Here is a 17,925-nt window from a genome sequence, read left to right on the forward strand (position 1 = left end):
GCTAATTGCATAACTCAGTGGGGACATGTTCCACAAGAGAAAGAGAACAATGCGTAATATGAGCTGGAACGAAGACTCGTAGGCATTTTCAAGGCTAACTGTTTGGTGAGGACCGCCGACTCCAGTCACACCGGCCACTGGAGTGCATCAGCCTGTGCGCTGGATTTTCGCCTGTCTTCGCCCATTATCCCCTTTTTTTTCATCCCTCTCCTGCACCGCCGGAATACCATCACGCCCTGGTCAACCAGGCGCAGTACATACTGAGCGCTTAATCCACGCTCGTTATTAAAATGATTTTCTTTCTGTTGTAGCGTTCCTTATCAATTGCATTTAGTTTGGTCGTTACGTCAGTCTGGGAAAATAAATATTTGATAGGGAACAAGAAAAGGACCAGTCACAGGCAAGGCTTAAGCCTGTACGCCTCTTGCGTGCCCCCACAATCGGGCACTTTACGTGGTGACCTTTCGATGCGACTGTCCAGCTGCCTGTGCATTAACCTTGGACAACAGTCACTGCGGTTTCTTTGTGTGTGTGTTCAAATTCTTGCTGACAGGTGTTGGAGGGGAACAGAGGCGAATCAGTGAAAGCTGCGGGTAAAGGATTGTCGTTGCCGCAGTGTCGCTAAAAGGTAGCCTTTTCCATTGCGCAACGTCGTATCTTCCTGTGGAGACAGCGCCGTTGCCTCGCATTGTACAGTTTGCTGCGGCTCTTTCGTCTTAAGGAATTGTGAATATCAAATAAATCCCTTGCAAAAATCTTTCTTACAGCGTTTCTTTTACACCAGTACCAACATGAGCTGCAAGAGCAAGCGACGCCCTGAAACCTGCAGAGAAAATTAGAAAAAGCGCAAAAGCGGGAGAAGCAACGCAACATACAAGGGCGCGTTGTCGTCGGGCTATCTGCTCGTTATGGTTTCCTCTGCAAGTTGTTACAACCGGTTTGACCAAGCACGTCGTCAGTGATGCCTGTCGTGGCAAATTGTTCCGCAGTCACTGTACAGGCACCTATCCGTACCTTGGAAGCTCGCCACATGTAAAAGTCTGATAACGAGAGGAGCAGAGCTCACTGGTGGCTGACTGCCTAACAGCGCTCACATCTAAGTAGCTACCCCGGCAAATTTATGGTTTGAGGTTTAACGTTCCAAAGCGACTCAGGCTATGAGGGACGCCGTGGTGGAGGGCTCGGGAAATTTCGACCACCTGGGGTTCTTTAACGTGCACTGACTAGCCGCTAAAAACGCTAAGTAAGGGATACACAAGGCGCGAAGAGAGGCCGGAGAACTGCTTGGAGAACGACTCTGGTTCGACAAGGACCTGTGCGTCCACAGCAGTGGATGATGCTGTCGACCGTTGAGTTGTCCCTGCTCGTACAGGCCCGGCGCAGTAGTGCGTCTGGATGGCTTGAGAGCCTCCGCAACTTCTGGCAACGTGCGTGGTAGGCATTCGATGCCAGTGCCTGAGTCTCCTCTACCTTTTCCTTCTCGAGATGGTTAATGGGTGATCGGCAGGCAGCAGGCGGGGCATCGGCATTTCTCGGAGGAACACGTCCAGCAGGAGAGAACTTCAGCTGGGGACGCGGTCTCGGCCACCTCCCAGTGCGTACCATTCTATTCATATTGCTCGGGGCTTGTGGGCCGGAATAGATTCGAAGCAGTTGAAGTCGCCGGCAGAGGATGTTCGTGGTAGTGATCTCCAACAAAGCAAGGTGGTTTTCTTCATTATAGAACGGCAGTTATTTTCCTCGTGAGGTTTCATTTGCGAGAATTTCTTTCTTGTATTCTTTCCTGTGTATGCATGAGATCAGACCTGACCAGTACATACACATGCCTGTCCCGGAATAACCTATTGCATAAATACAGCGCGACGAACAAGACACAGATGAAGGATACAACATAGCCCTGTAATCTGTCCTTTATTCTGTGCTCTGTGTTGTGTCCTTTCTTCTGTGTCTTGTCCTTCGTGCTCTAGTCATGGAATTGCGTTACCAACTCGCCGAACAACTTGTATCCGGGTAATCTAGACACAGCAGCTATTAAACTAATTTGTTTTTATTTTTAATGAGTTCATTTCAGGTTGACATCAGCACGACGGACAAATGGCATGGTTGTGGTTCTCCTTCGGTGCTGGCAAGTTGCAGGTGAAGGCGAGGTGCTGAAAAAAGAGACAGAATTCATGAATGCATCACCAATTAAATATAAAACAGAAGTTGCGTTTTCATACACGATTGGTCGAGGATCTGCAGGAATGCGGAAAAGTCGCGGCGGTGTGCTTACCAGCCAGCTCGAAATCAAGCGAACTGAAACCGACACCCAACAGTCGTAGCAACTGGGGCGGATTATTTATGGGCAACTCTCGGGAAGGAGGGGACGCACTTCTTGCACTTTTGCCCGTCCAAAAACTCGGAGCCAATTCAGTTTTCCTAAGAATTTTTCTCTTGGAGGCGATCGCGGGGAAGGCGTCTCTACCCTCTGCGTCGCTCTAATTTGCCCTGCGGCCTCGAAACGAAATGAGAATTAATAAACGCCAGCTTTTCCTGCCATTTCGTGCGAAGCCACCGCAAGGTTTCGTTCAGAGCAAGCCCTCTTCATCTGGAGGTTGCCGGTAAATACTAGCTGTAATTTGCGGTGTACAGTCCGCGTGCTATACATGTTTAAATTTTGAATTCAGTGCTTCGCGGACCTTCCATTGGCGCGGACTATGCAGTATATTTTTTTCAGTATCACCGAATGCGGATCAAATTTCCACAGCTTATTTTATTGCGAGACTCTGCCACACTTGTGCTGTGCGTACACATATTTTTATGCTGGCTGCTCACCTGGCTCCCTTGGGCTATCAACCGGGTGCGGACAATCTAGTTACAATACTTTGTTCACCAGACATTGAGCCTTGCGGACTATACGCTATGTGTGGACTGTATGCCGGAAACTGCGGTGCGACAAAATAAGTGCGTGGTAAGTGACGCCACCGTCAACATGAACACGCAACGCACCACTCCGCGACGTGATGACCCGTCGTGACGTCTGCCGGTGTTAACGCCGAACAGAACACGTGAGAATAGTATCTGGCGTATGACAGCCAGCCTAACTGGGTGAATATGCCAGTTACGCTCGCTGACAAAATCGTGGTCTCGGTGCCAGGTGTAACTCTCTGAAAATTTAAACCAACGGCTCGTTCTAAGTCGACAGGCTGCAGCCTTCAAGGCAGAGTGTAAATGATAATAATGGCTTTTTTTTCCAACATACAGTGCCCAACCACTAAACCTTGCATACAAGGCTGTAGGCGACCAACCACTCGAAGAAACAATGTTTTTACCGAACTGTAATCCCAACTGACACCAAGCTTTAATTGCAAGGAAAGCAAAAGACTGGGAGGAACACGTATTCAAAGTTTTTCGATAGCATTACTCATAGGGGCCTGGCACTCCAGAAGCAACCATTGCGTCTGACGTAACCAATACCAGCGCATAAGAGTTTCTATCCCGTTTTCCTGCTGTTGCTCCTTCCATTCGCAAGACACTCCAACTGATCCAAGCAAGCGTGTTCCTGAAGGCTGGCTCAGCAGTTTCCGGCACTGTCAGTGCGGGCGCCCCCGCTCTGCCATGAAAGCTTTGAGCTTACCGAAGGCTGATGCCAAGTCGAGGGACACTCAGCGGTGGTGGGTCGACTAAAATGATCCCTCCGAAACCGGTAACACCCCAGCTGGCGTAGCTACCGCAGGTGAGGAGGACGGAGGGGGTTACCACGCACCAGGTGACTCCGGAGAAACCGCGGAGGTCAGCTTTCGTTCGCCGAGCACCAAGGGGAACGCGAGGGGTAGCCAGGTCCCGTGTGATGCCGTTCCACGCTCCTTGGCCGACCTTTCCTGGGAGGGGGTCGTGAAAAACCAAATCGGGAATAGGCCTGCCTTGAAGCGCGTCCGTTGGGGCAGCTTGATCCTGGGCATCTCTTGCGTCCTCGCCTTCGAACACCACGATGGCCTTTCGATGCCGGTGTTCGAACACAACAGCTCCTCTCTTTTCCTCCGCGAGATGGTAAAGGAGTGCTCGGCTTGCGGCGGGAAGGGCTCTGACTTCCGTGGGGTAACCCCGCCTAGCAGAGGAGTCTCCAGTCTTGGGGACTCGTGCCTCGACCGACTCTGGGCTGGCTGGGCGGGGAGCGAAGGGACACAGGCGAAGGACTTGTGGCCGCTGTCCAAGATTCTTCGTGGCAGCGGCCTTTGAGTCGGCAGAGTGGCTTCCTTCTTCGTGGAACACCGGTTCTTCTGTTGTTGTTGTTGTTGTAGCCTACGACAGAATGGCACATACCCACTCTGGGTGATCGGCCAAGAATCGGGTGAAAAAGGTTGGTATTCACCTGTACGTAGTAAAGGCAAAAGGAAAGCACACGGGAGAGGAACACCGGGGGAGTCTACCACAAGAAGGGCACGGAGAGGATGAAAAAAAAAAATCAACAAAACTGAAAATCTCGCGCCAGCGCACCTGTCACGCGCGGCGGAGCATTCGGTTCCGGTTCTTCTTTCTCTAACGAAGCTCTTAATTTGAACTTCATCAATTCCGCTCAAAAGGGCGTTTTTTTTTTCCTTTTTGCGGCGTTTATTATTGCATAACTACATTGTAACACTTGCCCCAGTTTCGCGCCCGCCCTAGACTGCTCTTCTGCATAAAAATCCACTATTGCGTTCTCCTCGGGAGCAATAGACAGTTCCTTGCGTCTTAAGCAGCGCTAGTATATACGCTGATATTTGCAGGTTGTTTCACACTTAAAGGGAACGCGTGGTTGCGTGGTCGTGCTCATTGGTGCGCCAGAGTGCTACGGGCGGGGCCACGGCTCGAAGCAAGGGCGTCGAAAACGCGAAGCACCACCTCTATTTCCTTCCGCTACTTTGGGTGATGCGCGGCTGCGTCGGACGCATTGGTGCTCCAATGAGCTTGCTTGTTTCCTCTAAGTGTGAAATTGCCTGTGCAGCCTACATTGCGTCCATGGCCGCAAAGGTCGGAAGATTGCTTCTTTCGTGTCGTACGCCAGCTTGGAAGAAGAATATCGTAAAAAGGACCGCAGGATGGTGACAATGATGATGATGAAAATATTTTAATTGAAATTAATATTGGTAGTCAGTCCCTTAATCCGGGGGTCCATTAGATTTTGCAGCCGCTCATTCCCCTTCGGTGAGCTCCTGCTGAGCATTGTGGTCTGAGCTGGTCAACATTTCCCATACCGCTGAGTCTGTCCTTTTATCCTTCCGTCCCAAATGGCTAAAAGTTTTACTTCCGAAGAAACGCATCGGCTTTGGAGTTTGCCGACACATCAGTACCAATTTCTTCACTCAATCGACCCACATCTTAGATCAAGACTCTCACCCAGAATTCCTAGACATCTGGAAACACTTCATCACCGACTACGTCTGAATGCTGCATATACAAATGGCTTGCGATACCGTTTTGCACAAATGAACAGTCCGCATTGGGACAACTGTGCCTCGATAGAAACTGTGGAACATATCCTGCTTGAGTGCCCTGCGTATGCTAACGAGCGTGCGTACTATGAACATTGCATGCAGGAGCTCTGCCCAGTGCCCCCAACAATGGACAAAGCTTTAGGTCCCTTAGCCTGCCTTAGGCAACAGAGACTTGCAATGAACTTTCTATTTGCATATTTAAAAGACATTGGACATCTCGATAAGCTTTAAATTCACTTGCACGTTACCTTCATGCATTCTTCATGCAGTGAACTTCGTCAGCCCATTTGTCGGACTATGCACTCCATCATTCCAAAGGTTACATCAATACTCGCCGTTGCATCCTTAGTACCCATTTCATGGCCGCATTTTATCTTCGTTTTGTTTTTACCTCTTCCACGCTGCTCTCCTTCTGTCTTTATCTCCCAAATTCCCCTCCCTACGCAGAGTAGCATGCCAGCGATTTTTAAACGCCGGCTTAATTCTCTGTATTTCATTAAAGTCTCTCTCTCTCTATTATTGTGTTGTTTCGGCGCAACCATACCATATAGGTCCGCCTCTATGCTACAGTTTACGCTTGGTGCCCCATAGTCTTCTGGGTAGACTGCGTAAAGTTTTTTGGGGCTTGAGCATGCGTTTGTATTCTTCTCAGTGTTATTTTCTTTTCTTTGTCTAGTTATTCCTCCGCTGGCGCGTGTTATCTTTTACCTTGCGTATATTGTCGTGGGACTTCTGAGTATGAGGTCAGTATGTTTGAGTAGCTGTGCTCGTCCGTGTGTTTGGATGTCCAGGGTACGAGAGCTCGGGCTGCGGCATGTGCACCTTCATTTCCCTCAACGGAACGATGCGGCCGTATGAGTTTTGTTTGCTTTCCGGCTTCCTTTAAGTTCATCAGCATCCTAATGGCTGCCTGCCCTATCCTGCCTCCGGTGTATTTCGTGCACGATTCTTACAAATACACGATTACGTTAGTTCCTTTCTGAGTGGCTATTGCGAGCGCAATGGCTTTGCGTTTTCCGTCACCCATACCAAACGCGATCGATGAGAATGCTTTTCGGGAGCAATGGGACCCAGTGTTTCGCTGGTATATTTGGCTTTTTCTCCATAAATATCTTCACGATGGAGAAATGATGGAGCTTTGGTTTTCATTCGGCGTGTTTAAGTATAGAAGACAGCGTGCCATGGCGCTGAAAAAAAGTATCGAGGGCGTCCACGACAGCACAGACCACTCTTACTTAAAACGAAGCTTTTGTTAAGCTAAAAAGTTCGCACTTTTTACAATTTCGCAAGTTCCTGCTTCGAAAACGAATTTTACGCGGACCCCATTGGTTCAGCTACTCCGCCGTTCTCTTCAAAATGGTGAAAATTCGTTCTTCTTTGTGTGGATGTCACGAGTTTCTATCCAGTGAGTCGAATATATTTAAATTTAATTTTCTCACACATAAATTCGTCTACTGCTGTTCGAGAATGTCAACGTACCCAGAAAGAGCAAGATAATCAATTTTTACTGACAACAACAACGTTGCTCCCTTTAACCCCTTTAAACATTCCATAAAAACAGTGCAAGCATCCACTATATGAGCGCGTCCTTGTCCCGCTCGTCCTTGTCTGTTCCTTCTTCGTCCTTGTTGTCTTAGCGCTTGAAAAATGTCAAATCTGCACCAACTAGCCCGATCCGCTACCCTTCTGAACGCCGTTTGGTATGACGTCACACCGCTTGCCTCGTCGTTGTGCTCGCCTCCGCTTGCTTCGCCAGCCGAAATGCGACGTCGCTACCAAAATGTCATTGCCCCGCCGCCGTGGCTCAGTGGTTACGGCGCTCGGCTGCCGGCCCGAAAGACGCGGGTTCGATCCCGGCCGCGGCGGCTGAAAAAAAAAATTGCGCTCTTTCAGTCTCCCTCGTGTTTTTCCTGTGTGTGTCTTTTGTGCGCAATTCGTACCTACAACTGAAATTTCGTGAAGGCGAAATTCTAGAGGCCCGTGTGCTGTGCGATGTCAGTGCACGTTAAAGAACCCCAGGTGGTCGAAATTTCCGGAGCCCTTCACTACGGCGTCTCTCATAGCCTCAGTCGCTTTGGGACGTTAAACCCCAATAAACCAAAATGTCATTAGACGAAACTGCTTTCACTATATATATATCCTGGCCTAGCTGAGCTAAGCCACTGCCATTTTTATCGAGGCGTTCGCTGTGACGGATAGCATAGTGACACGTGTCAACGTACGCGTCCCGCCACGCAGCCCTGTGCCAGCAGCAGCAGCTGCAAGAGTGCGACCCGGTGCCCGTGCTGCGGTGCTACGGCGGCCTGCTGAGCAACATCGAGGCCGACATGGACCGGCTGGCCGCCAAGTACGGCCCGGAGCTGGACGCCGCCCTCAGGGCGTTCGCCGGGTGAGTAGAGCTCCATGGGCAGGGCAGCCGGCCGTGTGCGCATGCGCGCTGGCCTCGCATGCCGACAGCCCCAATCAGCTCCACAGTGACTTTGCTACGACGAAATAGGCTTCTACAAATTAATCGGGTCTATTTCGTAACGGCCTATTTCGTATTAATAGCATTTGGCCTTCTGCCATTGGCTGCAACTGCTCTCGATGACAGAGGCCGTGGGAAAGACGTCAAGATGGTCCTGGCACGCTTAAGCCAAAAGATTATACCGCACTTTTGGAGCCATCGCCGACAGATTATTGTATGGCTCATCCCTCCTGTACATAAACACCACCGCCGCCACTCGTAGGCCGGAGCCAAAGAATAATGGAGGGCTCGCGGGCCAATGGTACGTCTTGTGAATGCACCTTTAGTGGGATGAAAATTGCGCCATTTTGAACCGGAGCCTCGGCATTGCGGCACCTGAATGTTATTCCCAGAGGCCGTGTTTTCACATGTCTAGACCACGAGGTAGTCAAGAGAAGATTGCAAGCAAAGAAGTCTTACCTGAGGTAGAAATTTGCAAACTCCAGTGCCAGCGGTCTGCGCAATCATTGAGAAGCCTCTCCAATTCAAGGTGCTGACACGAAGGCACACATATAGCCCTTGGCCTCAACCCACCTACCCAATCCAATTTAATAACCCGCGCTTAGAACTCTTATTAACGATTGCTCTCCCTCTTTTCCCCTCTTCCTCAGGAAATACCCAGCCTCGTCGTCTTCGTGTAAGGTGCGCCCTGGCGAGTTGGGCCGCTGCACGCGCGCCGAGCGTGAGCAGCTTGACCGCATCGAAGGAGTCTACGAGGTCTTCCAGAGGACGGTCAACGACGACCAAGCGCTCAAAGGTACGTGCGCTACAGCCGCCGCGCTCTTCGCATCGAATTGCCAGGAATCCTGCACAGCACCCAGCCAGTGCCACTAAGCCTAACGGCCTATCACGTTCCGTTCAGCAGCCATTAGGTCGTTCTATTTCTTACGTCACGGACGAGCACCACGAGGTGGCAGCCACGGAAACAAGAAACCCTTGTCTCGAATTCCTAGTAATGGATGGCTTTTGGACGCATGCGAGCTCTGGTTATCCGGCATGTACAGACTCAGAATCATATCGCCGTTTTTTATCCTCATCGTTGCCCCTAATGGTCCTTTCCTGCGACCATTATTATCCTTTCAGTGCTAAGTGCAGCCTGCTAGATAATCTACCTGCCTGCCCCGCCCCATCCTTGCATAAATTGTCTCTCTGGAGCCTACCCTTTTATTAAGGCGAGCATTTTCCTTCTTGTTGGTAATAATAGAAACAAAGGTAGAAACTGTGTGAGACATCTTGAGTCGAAGGCGTTGGACAAAGTCGTATACCGTGATGAAAATCATGGCATCTTGTACAACGGTGAATTGTCTCACTGTAGTTTCAGGGCTTCAAAAGAGAAGGAGAAGGTATTTAACGAAATTCGGAGCAATTAGCTGCCGTTGAGAGCACTGACACGCTTCTCTGCGTGCGCTAGGGACAAATTTTGGGAAGAGAATGGTGTAGAAAATATAAAAATAGAAATATAAAGGAATAAAAATAGCGGCCATTGATATAGAGGGAATAAACATCCATGGATTGAAAAGAGTTGGGGAAGAGAGTTACTGGAGAGTACGCTAGTAATCGGCGATTCGCTGATGACATTTAACTCGTTAAATGACACATGGGACGAATTGCAAAGCATGATTAATGACCTAGGCAGCAAAATAGAACAGTGGGTCAAAGAAATGTTGCAGAAAGCTAAAGTAATGCCCAACACTCTCGGAAAGTAAAAGCAGTTTATGATAGGCTGCGAAGAGTTGGAAGTGATATGGCAATATATCTGCGTAGGACAGGTAGTCGCCGCAGATCCTGGCCACGAGAATTATATCGCTAGAGTAATAATTAAGAATGGGATCGAGCGCATTTGGAAGGTACTTTCATAAATGATAGCATACCAGCGTCCCTCAAGAGAAAAAAAAACAAAATCTATATTAGCGGTACTCACCTTAGAGCAAAGAAAAAAAAAACGTGGAGGCTAACAAGGTTCAGCTGTAACGTTGGAGATACGAAGAGGGCTGAGCGGGTCAGGGCCCTAGCCGGGTCTTAGCCGAAATCCAGATTAAAATAAAGGGCCATTGGCTGGTCCTGCAATGCAAAGGTACGATAACCAATGGTCGTGAAGTGTAACGGAGTTGATTACAAGAGAACTCAGGCGTAGCAGGGGGCTGCCGAGGTTACGTTGGCACGTAAGATCAGGAAGTTTGCGGGAATACGGTGGCCACAGCTGGCACAGGACAGGGTTAATTGGAGTGACATGGGATAGGCCTTTGCCCTGCAGTGGACAAAGTCAGGCAGATGATGATGATGCTGAATAGACATAGAAGGGGAATGCAGGAAAGTACAAATGTGAGCAAATAATTCCAGTGTTCTGCTGATGACCACACAAAAGGTTCAGTACAAGGCAAGTACTTATCAAGGAGGATATGAAAGAAGGTTTTAAAGATTATCAATCCGTCCGGTGACATCCTATTGGGCAAAGAAAAGTTCAGTGAACTCACCGGTGCGCAGGGCAGGCAGAGGGATTCCTGCCCTGTGCAAATTCATATTTTCAATTTTTCCGACCAGTTTGCTTTTACATTAGTTGCTAAACGACACCATAATGGCGTTTGAGACGAATACGCAACCAGACATGAAGACCAAAGCAAATAATTATTTTGACGACTCCGACCTTCCGCACAAGGCCACGCTGTGATGCATATTTCTTCCCGTATATATAGCCCGTTCACGCAGTTCCTCTTTAGAAGGACATTAAAGAACAAATTGAAGCTGGCCCGTATCAATAGGTTACCGCCTTGTAACGACAAAATAGGATAGTTGCACTGAAAACAGAGGTTTCATATTTATTCAAATACCCTAAAGGCCCTCTGCAAGAGGGTGTTACATAGGGGGGGCACACGAAACACACTAATAAGAATATGCGAGAAACAAAATAGTAAGAATAAACAATTTCAGCAAACATGGCAAGAAAACCACAAAATACGCAAACACCAATATTAGAAGTGGATTAAAGTTCGAATAAATATAAGATAAAAGTGTGAAAATTGAAACACCGGGGGTTCAAGTCTAACACAAAAAGAAAAAACTACAATACGATATCGAACAAGATGCACAGGTATTAAATTAACCACAAAAACGCACAGAGACGTCAAATTCTGATATGAGTCCACAGCATTTGATGAAATTGATCGGTGTTAACTTCAGTGGCAATATCTGATGGTAGGTTATTCCAGTCAGCTATGGTTTTGGGGATGAATGATTGTGCGTAATGGGCCGAGTGGCATGCTGAGCGTTTGACTTTGCAGGGATGATCACGGCGAGGAAAAATGACAGGGGGTGACTGAAAGAAGTCGTCGCGCAAACGATCATGATGATAAAGTTTGTGAAAGAGAGATAAGCGGGCGTGTTTCCGTCGTAGTGATAGCGGATGCAGTTCGGCACGAATTTTTAAAGATGAAACACTGGAGTACGGAGAATAATCTGAAAAAATGAAGCGAGCAGCACGGCTTTGCAGGGATTCAATGTTACGTATAATGTAGTCTTGGCTCGGGTCCCAGATGGCACATGCATATTCAATTTTAGGCCTGATTAACGTATATATATATATATATATATGCTAGAAAAGGCCAAACTTCTCAAATACAGATATCCGGTCTACCGGCAGTTTTGACAAGCAAAATGCGATGAGAACAACACTTTTCGTTACTGACCTCTTAGGCCGTGCCACATCACCAATGATCACGGGGAACTGTTCGTTATATATCAGTGAAAATTAAGTGGCGAGAAAAAAATGTTCCATTTTGAAATCCAATTTTCGAAAAAATAAATTCGCGTTTTGCTGCACATTAAACATCATACCGCAAACAGCCAATCAGCTTATTTTATTTGTCCTCGGTGGCTCTTTACGACGAAGCTTTAGGCACCTCCACTTGGACCGGACACATTGCCTAAGCCAGCTAACCACTTTTTTTACGAAGAACGCTGTGGACTGAAGGAAAAACTCTTTTCCAAAAAAAAAAGCCGTTAATCTCTCTCTCTCTTCCTTGTTGTAGACATGGTTGCTGCGTACCGGTGCTGGGACCGGCGCAAGTACCGCGACTGTTTCGCCAGCCTGCTGCAGGACACGCTAATCCGGGAGTACCGCGACTCACCGTACCAGGGCGAGCCCGAGAAGATGAGGATCTGCAGGTACGTGTAAAAAGGGATGGTACCCCACTAAACCAGTTGTGCGAAGATATTACACTGGAACTGTGGAATCACACCACTTCTCCCTGAACGTACACTGTGCCTTCCGATGCTCCTGAAATCGTCGCGCCTTGAGTAACCTATGAGCGCAGTCGTCCACACACCCGTCAGAGCGCTCGAACTGCGCACCTTGCAGTCCTCTTGCGTCATTTTCGAGCGGCCTAGGCCTCGAAACATGACCTTATTATGCATGCTGATTCGCATGAACCATGTTTAATTCCACGTTTTTTTTTTTAATCTTTATCAGGCCGTGCAGGCCGCGGCGATTGTCATAAATGCACAACAGAGCACGCCACTCGAGCACTCTAGATAGGTGTGTGGATGACTGCGCCAATATTTTGCTTTTATAATTACTGGCAAACTCCCTTTCTAACGTTCTTCTTTGATGTTATGCCTCTTTCATAAGATATTTTACCATGATGACTTACACGATAAATTGCTCATTCCGCCTTCATATGTATCATCACGCATTGACCACGCTCACAAGGTTGGCATAAATTCATGCAACACTAAATGTTTCTCCGATTCTTTCATACCCCGCACATCTAAAGACTGGAACCGCCTTCCCTCTTCCGTTGCAACAATTAAAAAAATTTTGTTATTTCAGTCTGCCGTGCGCAATATAGACCATGCGAGTTCTTCTTAACATTGTATAAAACCTACCTCTTTCCTGTGTGTTCATATATTATTTAATTTCACCACTGTGTACACTCAAACGATTTTCATTGTGTTATATTAAGTGTTATGGGACTTTGTTTAGATCATTTTTAACCAAACTTAACTGTCACTTACAGTATTACTTGTATGTTTTTGTTGCTGTGCATATCTTTTGTTTGTTTATTGATTAAAACCCACTCCCCTCTGTAATGTTTATACACTGAGGGTAATAATAAATGAAATAAATAAAAAACCCTACAAGCGCTAACTTTATGGCGCAAAACTAGTAGACCTCTCCCTTGTGTAAACAGAGTGACGTCAAATAGGTGTGGGCCGATAGCCCAAATCTTAGTTCAGGAGTGCAAACTGCTGGGCTAGTTGGTTCATATTGCGTAGAAAGGGAACCAGCGAAAATAGACGCAAGACAAGAACAAGTCCAGCGTTGTGGTGTGTGCCTTCTTTGTTCTTGTCTTGCGTCTATTTTCGCTGGTTCCCTTTCTACGCAATATGAACCAACTAGCCCAGCAGTTCGCACTCCTCAACTACTATTCTTCTACACCAGCGTTGTGGTGTGTGCCTTCTTTGTTCTTGTCTTGCGTCTATTTTCGCTGGTTCCCTTTATATGGCCAAATCTTCGATTTCCGGATCTGAACTGCTTTGTCTGGTGTCGAGCGCGCCCCCGCCGCCTTCGTTCCCCGATCCGATACGCCTTGCAGCCTTTCTGCTCTCGGTGAGAGCCTTCTCGGTACGGCGCATGTTTTGCCCATCGGACCAGAAACACGTGTGCTGATGACGTCAGCCGGGAGGGGTCAATGGATAAGAAAGAAACGAAACAACCACATGGCGCCGCTGGGATCCAAAACCACGATGATGTTTATGATAAATTTTTATTGCGAAAAGGCATGTGAGGCCAAACAATACCATGGCACAAGTTTTTCTTAAACTAAAGATGGGGTCAAAGAACCATTTCCCAAGCATTTCGCCCTGAATAAGCTGAGCACCAGACCGGAGGAAAAGCTTGTACTCATTGTATCACCGGTGGGTACCCGGTGGCACTGGAGATCGAACCCCGCACCTCCGGCATGTAAGGCGGATGCGGTTCCAAATCCGTGACCTCCATAAGTCGCGTACGAGGATCTACCAACTGAGCTAAGGCCACGGCTGTTCAATCTTTTACACTCTCTAGGTTAGGTTACACTCAATGTAAGTATACACCCTAAAGTCGAGGATTGGACCGGCACCGCCATAGCTCAGCTGGTAGAGCACCGTATGCGACATACGGAGGTCGTGGCATCGGATCCAACAGGCGCCATATGGCCGTTTTTTCTTCTAGATTCTTGTCAACTCATTTTCCGCCATCAAGCGATTTCACTGGTATTTTCCCAAAATCAGCACCACTATAAAAAAATCCTATGATTTCCTCGTTTTCGATTACTGTTGGCCTCCTTGATATCTATTTTCGCTCAGTTGGAAAGCGGCGATTCCTGATATTCACTCGCTCTAAACGCAGAACCAGTTTACTTGTGTGGCACACTACATACGACTTGCTATTAGGGTAGCCTGCAATGCCAAGCATAGCTGGCGGAAGTTTAAGCATAAATTTTTATATGAGAGATTTCGGCATGACACAGAGTACAGGAGAGGGTATTCTACACTAGAATACACGCTCTCTCTGTGTCCCATTTCTCCGTGCTGCCTCGATGAAGCTGTAAAATGGTGTAAGCAACTATCTTTGCTAAAAAAATCAAATTCTGAAACCTTGAAAAGATGATCATAGTAATAGAATGTATTGAAAATTTTGTCAGCAGAAACTAAACCCGCCATGGAGAATATGGCTTAGTGCTTATAGTGCCTATGAAGCTAAGGAGGTCCATTGGTATTCGGACGGGAGTCATCCGAACCTCCAGAATTTGGGCTTCAGGATTGCTGTAAATGACGCACAGCAAGGCTAAAAAGCAGTTCTTGTTGCTTGAGAATTTGTGGCGTAGACTATCGGCATATTCATATGTTCGTTCTTTTACACACACTCAAATCTCTCCGCTCACAAAGAATAATCACAAAATTTGTGCGACGAGGGTAATTAATGTCGAATGTAGGAGGGGCGTTGAATATCTAAGTTCTGAATCTGACATAGAAGCGAAAGCTTTAGACGTAAAGAACATTCTTATTTAAATGCATGGCAGCAAAAGGATACAAGCCAACAGCCCCCGAAACCCAGGGGCATAAGGATGTCTTTCGTTGTATACTTTTATTACGTAAGCAATACTGCGCCAGGTTTCGAGCCGTCGTGCCGAGGTCAAACAGATGGAGCGCCGTTGCCATAGCAACCGTTTCAGCCGCGCTCCACCAGGCGGCAGGACCGTCACTGCGCCGCCGCCGCTGCCGCGCGCCTATTCGCGCGCTCTCGACGCGTGTGTCGGAATGTGGAGAGAGGAGAGAGGAAGCGGCAGGGAAACGGGGGATACGCACGTTCGTCGCGGGCAAAACAGTTGCTGCTTGCTTACGCAACTTGCCCGGTTTAACCAGAGCTAAACCTCAGCTAATTTTTTTATCAATGGACGATTAATGAAATCAGAAGAACAACCATTTACCGCCGGTGCGATTCGAACCCACGACCTCGGAATTTCGAGTCCGGTGCTCTACCAAATCATCTACGGCGACGGCTGTCCGATCCGCTGCTTGCGGGAGTATTTATGTGTAGTGTATAAGCGAACCTTCAGAGTGCTCACCAGCGCCCCTGTCTTTCATAGCGGCGTAAGTGGTGCGTCCTGTATTATCGCGAGTGCCACGTAGGAAAGTGCTCCAGTTGGTTATATTAACTCTATGACGTCTCGAACGGTGAGGGCGGAAGCTGTTCGAGGACCATCTTATGCTAACTATGGCATCAAGCTTCATCACCAAAAAAATAAATAAATGTTTCGTCGGTCATAAAATTCTCCCATTGGTCTGCAGGCAGTGGTCAGTCCTGGCCGGAAGCTGCTTCGACGACGCCAACGGGGCAGTGTGTCCGGAGAGCGCGGCCGCAGGACGCCAGCACTTCCGGGACCTGATGTCGGCCTACGTGGGAAGCTTCGGGTGCAATCCCAACGCCGCGGGCAGGCCGATGCTCAGCGGCGTCGCAGTCGCCCTCGGTGCCTGCCTGCTCACGCGACTCGGCGCCCTCGTCTAAACCTGGGGTGTCGTGTGACGTCACACTGAACCACAAGCAAGCGGTGCCTATAGTTGTTCAGGAGACACTGAGAACAGACTTAACTTCGCCTATAATCCTTGCATCGATAGAGTACCAAGTTATCGACAAAGAAGTCACTTTAGCTGAAAAAGGAGACTTCGTGATTGAGAAAAAAATGTCTAATATGAAATACAGGTGTCGCCACCAACGGCGATTTTCACAAGAAAGCTGCAGTGACGTCGAGGCCTTTTTACGCGGATCCCTGAAGCTGGGTTACAAGGTCATTCACTTGCAAACGTGATCACGAGTCTTTTGAGGTCCTGACGTCACGGGTTTCAATTGAGACGTGCGAAAATTTTTTAAACCCTATTTTTTTCGGCGTAAACCTCTATTTTCCTGCAAGGCAAACATCATTATATAGAAAGGACAGCAGTGTAGATTTTTACTTATAGTGACAATTCGCTGGCGTATTCCTCAGTGTCCTTTCAATGCGCAGTGATTAGTGAGAAAGCGGTAGCCTTCATAGCACAGCTATGAATATTCACGGTGTCTCGAAGTTTTTCATCGTAGCATGCCGCTCCAGTAAAAAAAAAAGTTGGAACCAATTGGATTTCCTACTGGTTAAAATTGAGTTTTCATCTGGTTCCGCCTGGTTCTAGTTGGGTCAGTCCAGTTACCAATTAATTCCATTTGGAATGATGGTCCAATTGGGTAGCCCAAATGGGCAATCTAATTAGACCAATTGAGTTTCAATCGGTCGGCCCTATTGGTCTGTCCAACTGCGCCCAATGTATCCATGTGAACATTTGCATATTTTGCAAAGAAGCAAAAACCAATTCTTACAATAAAAGCTACCAGCAGCTTAACCTCTAAATGGTGTTCGTTATCTGCCCTACCACTGCGGTCGAAATTAAATTAACAACTGCGGTAGTGGGCAAGCACCACTGGCCACAGCTTGAGGGCATCACAATCGGGTATAAAGTTGGAGCGAAAGGGTGTTCTGTGGGTGTAGAAATTGAGCTAATATGTGTTATTATTGTCTGAATGTGTAATGTTTCTTATGTGTGATGTATGCAAGTCTGTTGGCTTTTATTTCCATAAAAGCTTCAATTCCGTAGCAAAATATTGATTCGCATCTGTTTTTTTCGCGCATTAAAAATAAGTTACGTTCCAGAACTATTTGTCGCATTGTGTATTTTGGGCAACTTAATTGTGAAGTATATTGTTTGAATATTTTCTAGATTGAAGAACTGCCTATGGCCTGGTTACAAATGATCGCTTCAGTGGGGTCCGATTGGTCGGGTAATTAAAACCCAATTAGAACCAGTTGGAAAATTCAATTGGTTTCAAATGAAATTTGCAACGGTTTTTGGGTGGTTTTAGGCTGTCGTTAGCATTAGATGACCAATAGACCACTGGCCCTAGATCTACACCCACAGGGAAGGCCCTGTGTTGACCTGGAAGCTAATTCGTAAGGTGTATATCGTTGCCGTCCACCGCTGTAGGCCGAAGGCAAAGTCAGGGCACTAATTGAGGAGAGGTGTGGAAAGCTGTGCTGGAATGTAGAGTTCACCGATACCTCTGCTACAGCTCAGATGCCCGCTGAGGCGGTCTATCCTGTATTTTTACCTTCACTCTCAGGTTCTCATCTCCCCTATGTACGCACCATACATGTGTCTGCTTTCTCTCAGAAATGTCAAAATGAGGGCGCTACGGCCCAGCGTGGACACACATTTTTGTGCCCAGCGCATCACCTCTTCTACGTCATTGCTTTACTTGATGTAACCAAAAAATTCAATAAACTGGCGGAGACCTCCATCTGGGTGTGTTTACAGCTATTAGTGGACTCATTTCATGCTTATTCTCAGCTTGAACTTTTAACGGTGCATGTGAAAAGCTCATTAAAGCGTATGGAAGCCATA

General features: G+C 47.6%; 1 protein-coding gene across 1 annotated transcript in view; it reads left to right on the forward strand.

The window, feature by feature from the left end:
* The window catches only part of LOC149327934 (uncharacterized), a 47,634-nt gene extending 29,709 nt beyond the window's left edge, over positions 1 to 17,925 (forward strand). The window contains exons 2-5 of the mRNA XM_089565095.1: positions 7,692 to 7,842; positions 8,571 to 8,716; positions 11,985 to 12,120; positions 15,787 to 17,925. Coding sequence (XP_089421221.1) covers positions 7,692 to 7,842; positions 8,571 to 8,716; positions 11,985 to 12,120; positions 15,787 to 16,003 — 650 coding nt within the window. The 3' untranslated portion in view covers positions 16,004 to 17,925. The remainder of the gene's footprint in view (positions 1 to 7,691; positions 7,843 to 8,570; positions 8,717 to 11,984; positions 12,121 to 15,786) is intronic.

Source organism: Amblyomma mixtum, chromosome 10, assembly GCF_055824585.1.
Source record: "Amblyomma mixtum isolate Tamu chromosome 10, ASM5582458v1, whole genome shotgun sequence".
NCBI lineage: Eukaryota > Metazoa > Arthropoda > Arachnida > Ixodida > Ixodidae > Amblyomma > Amblyomma mixtum.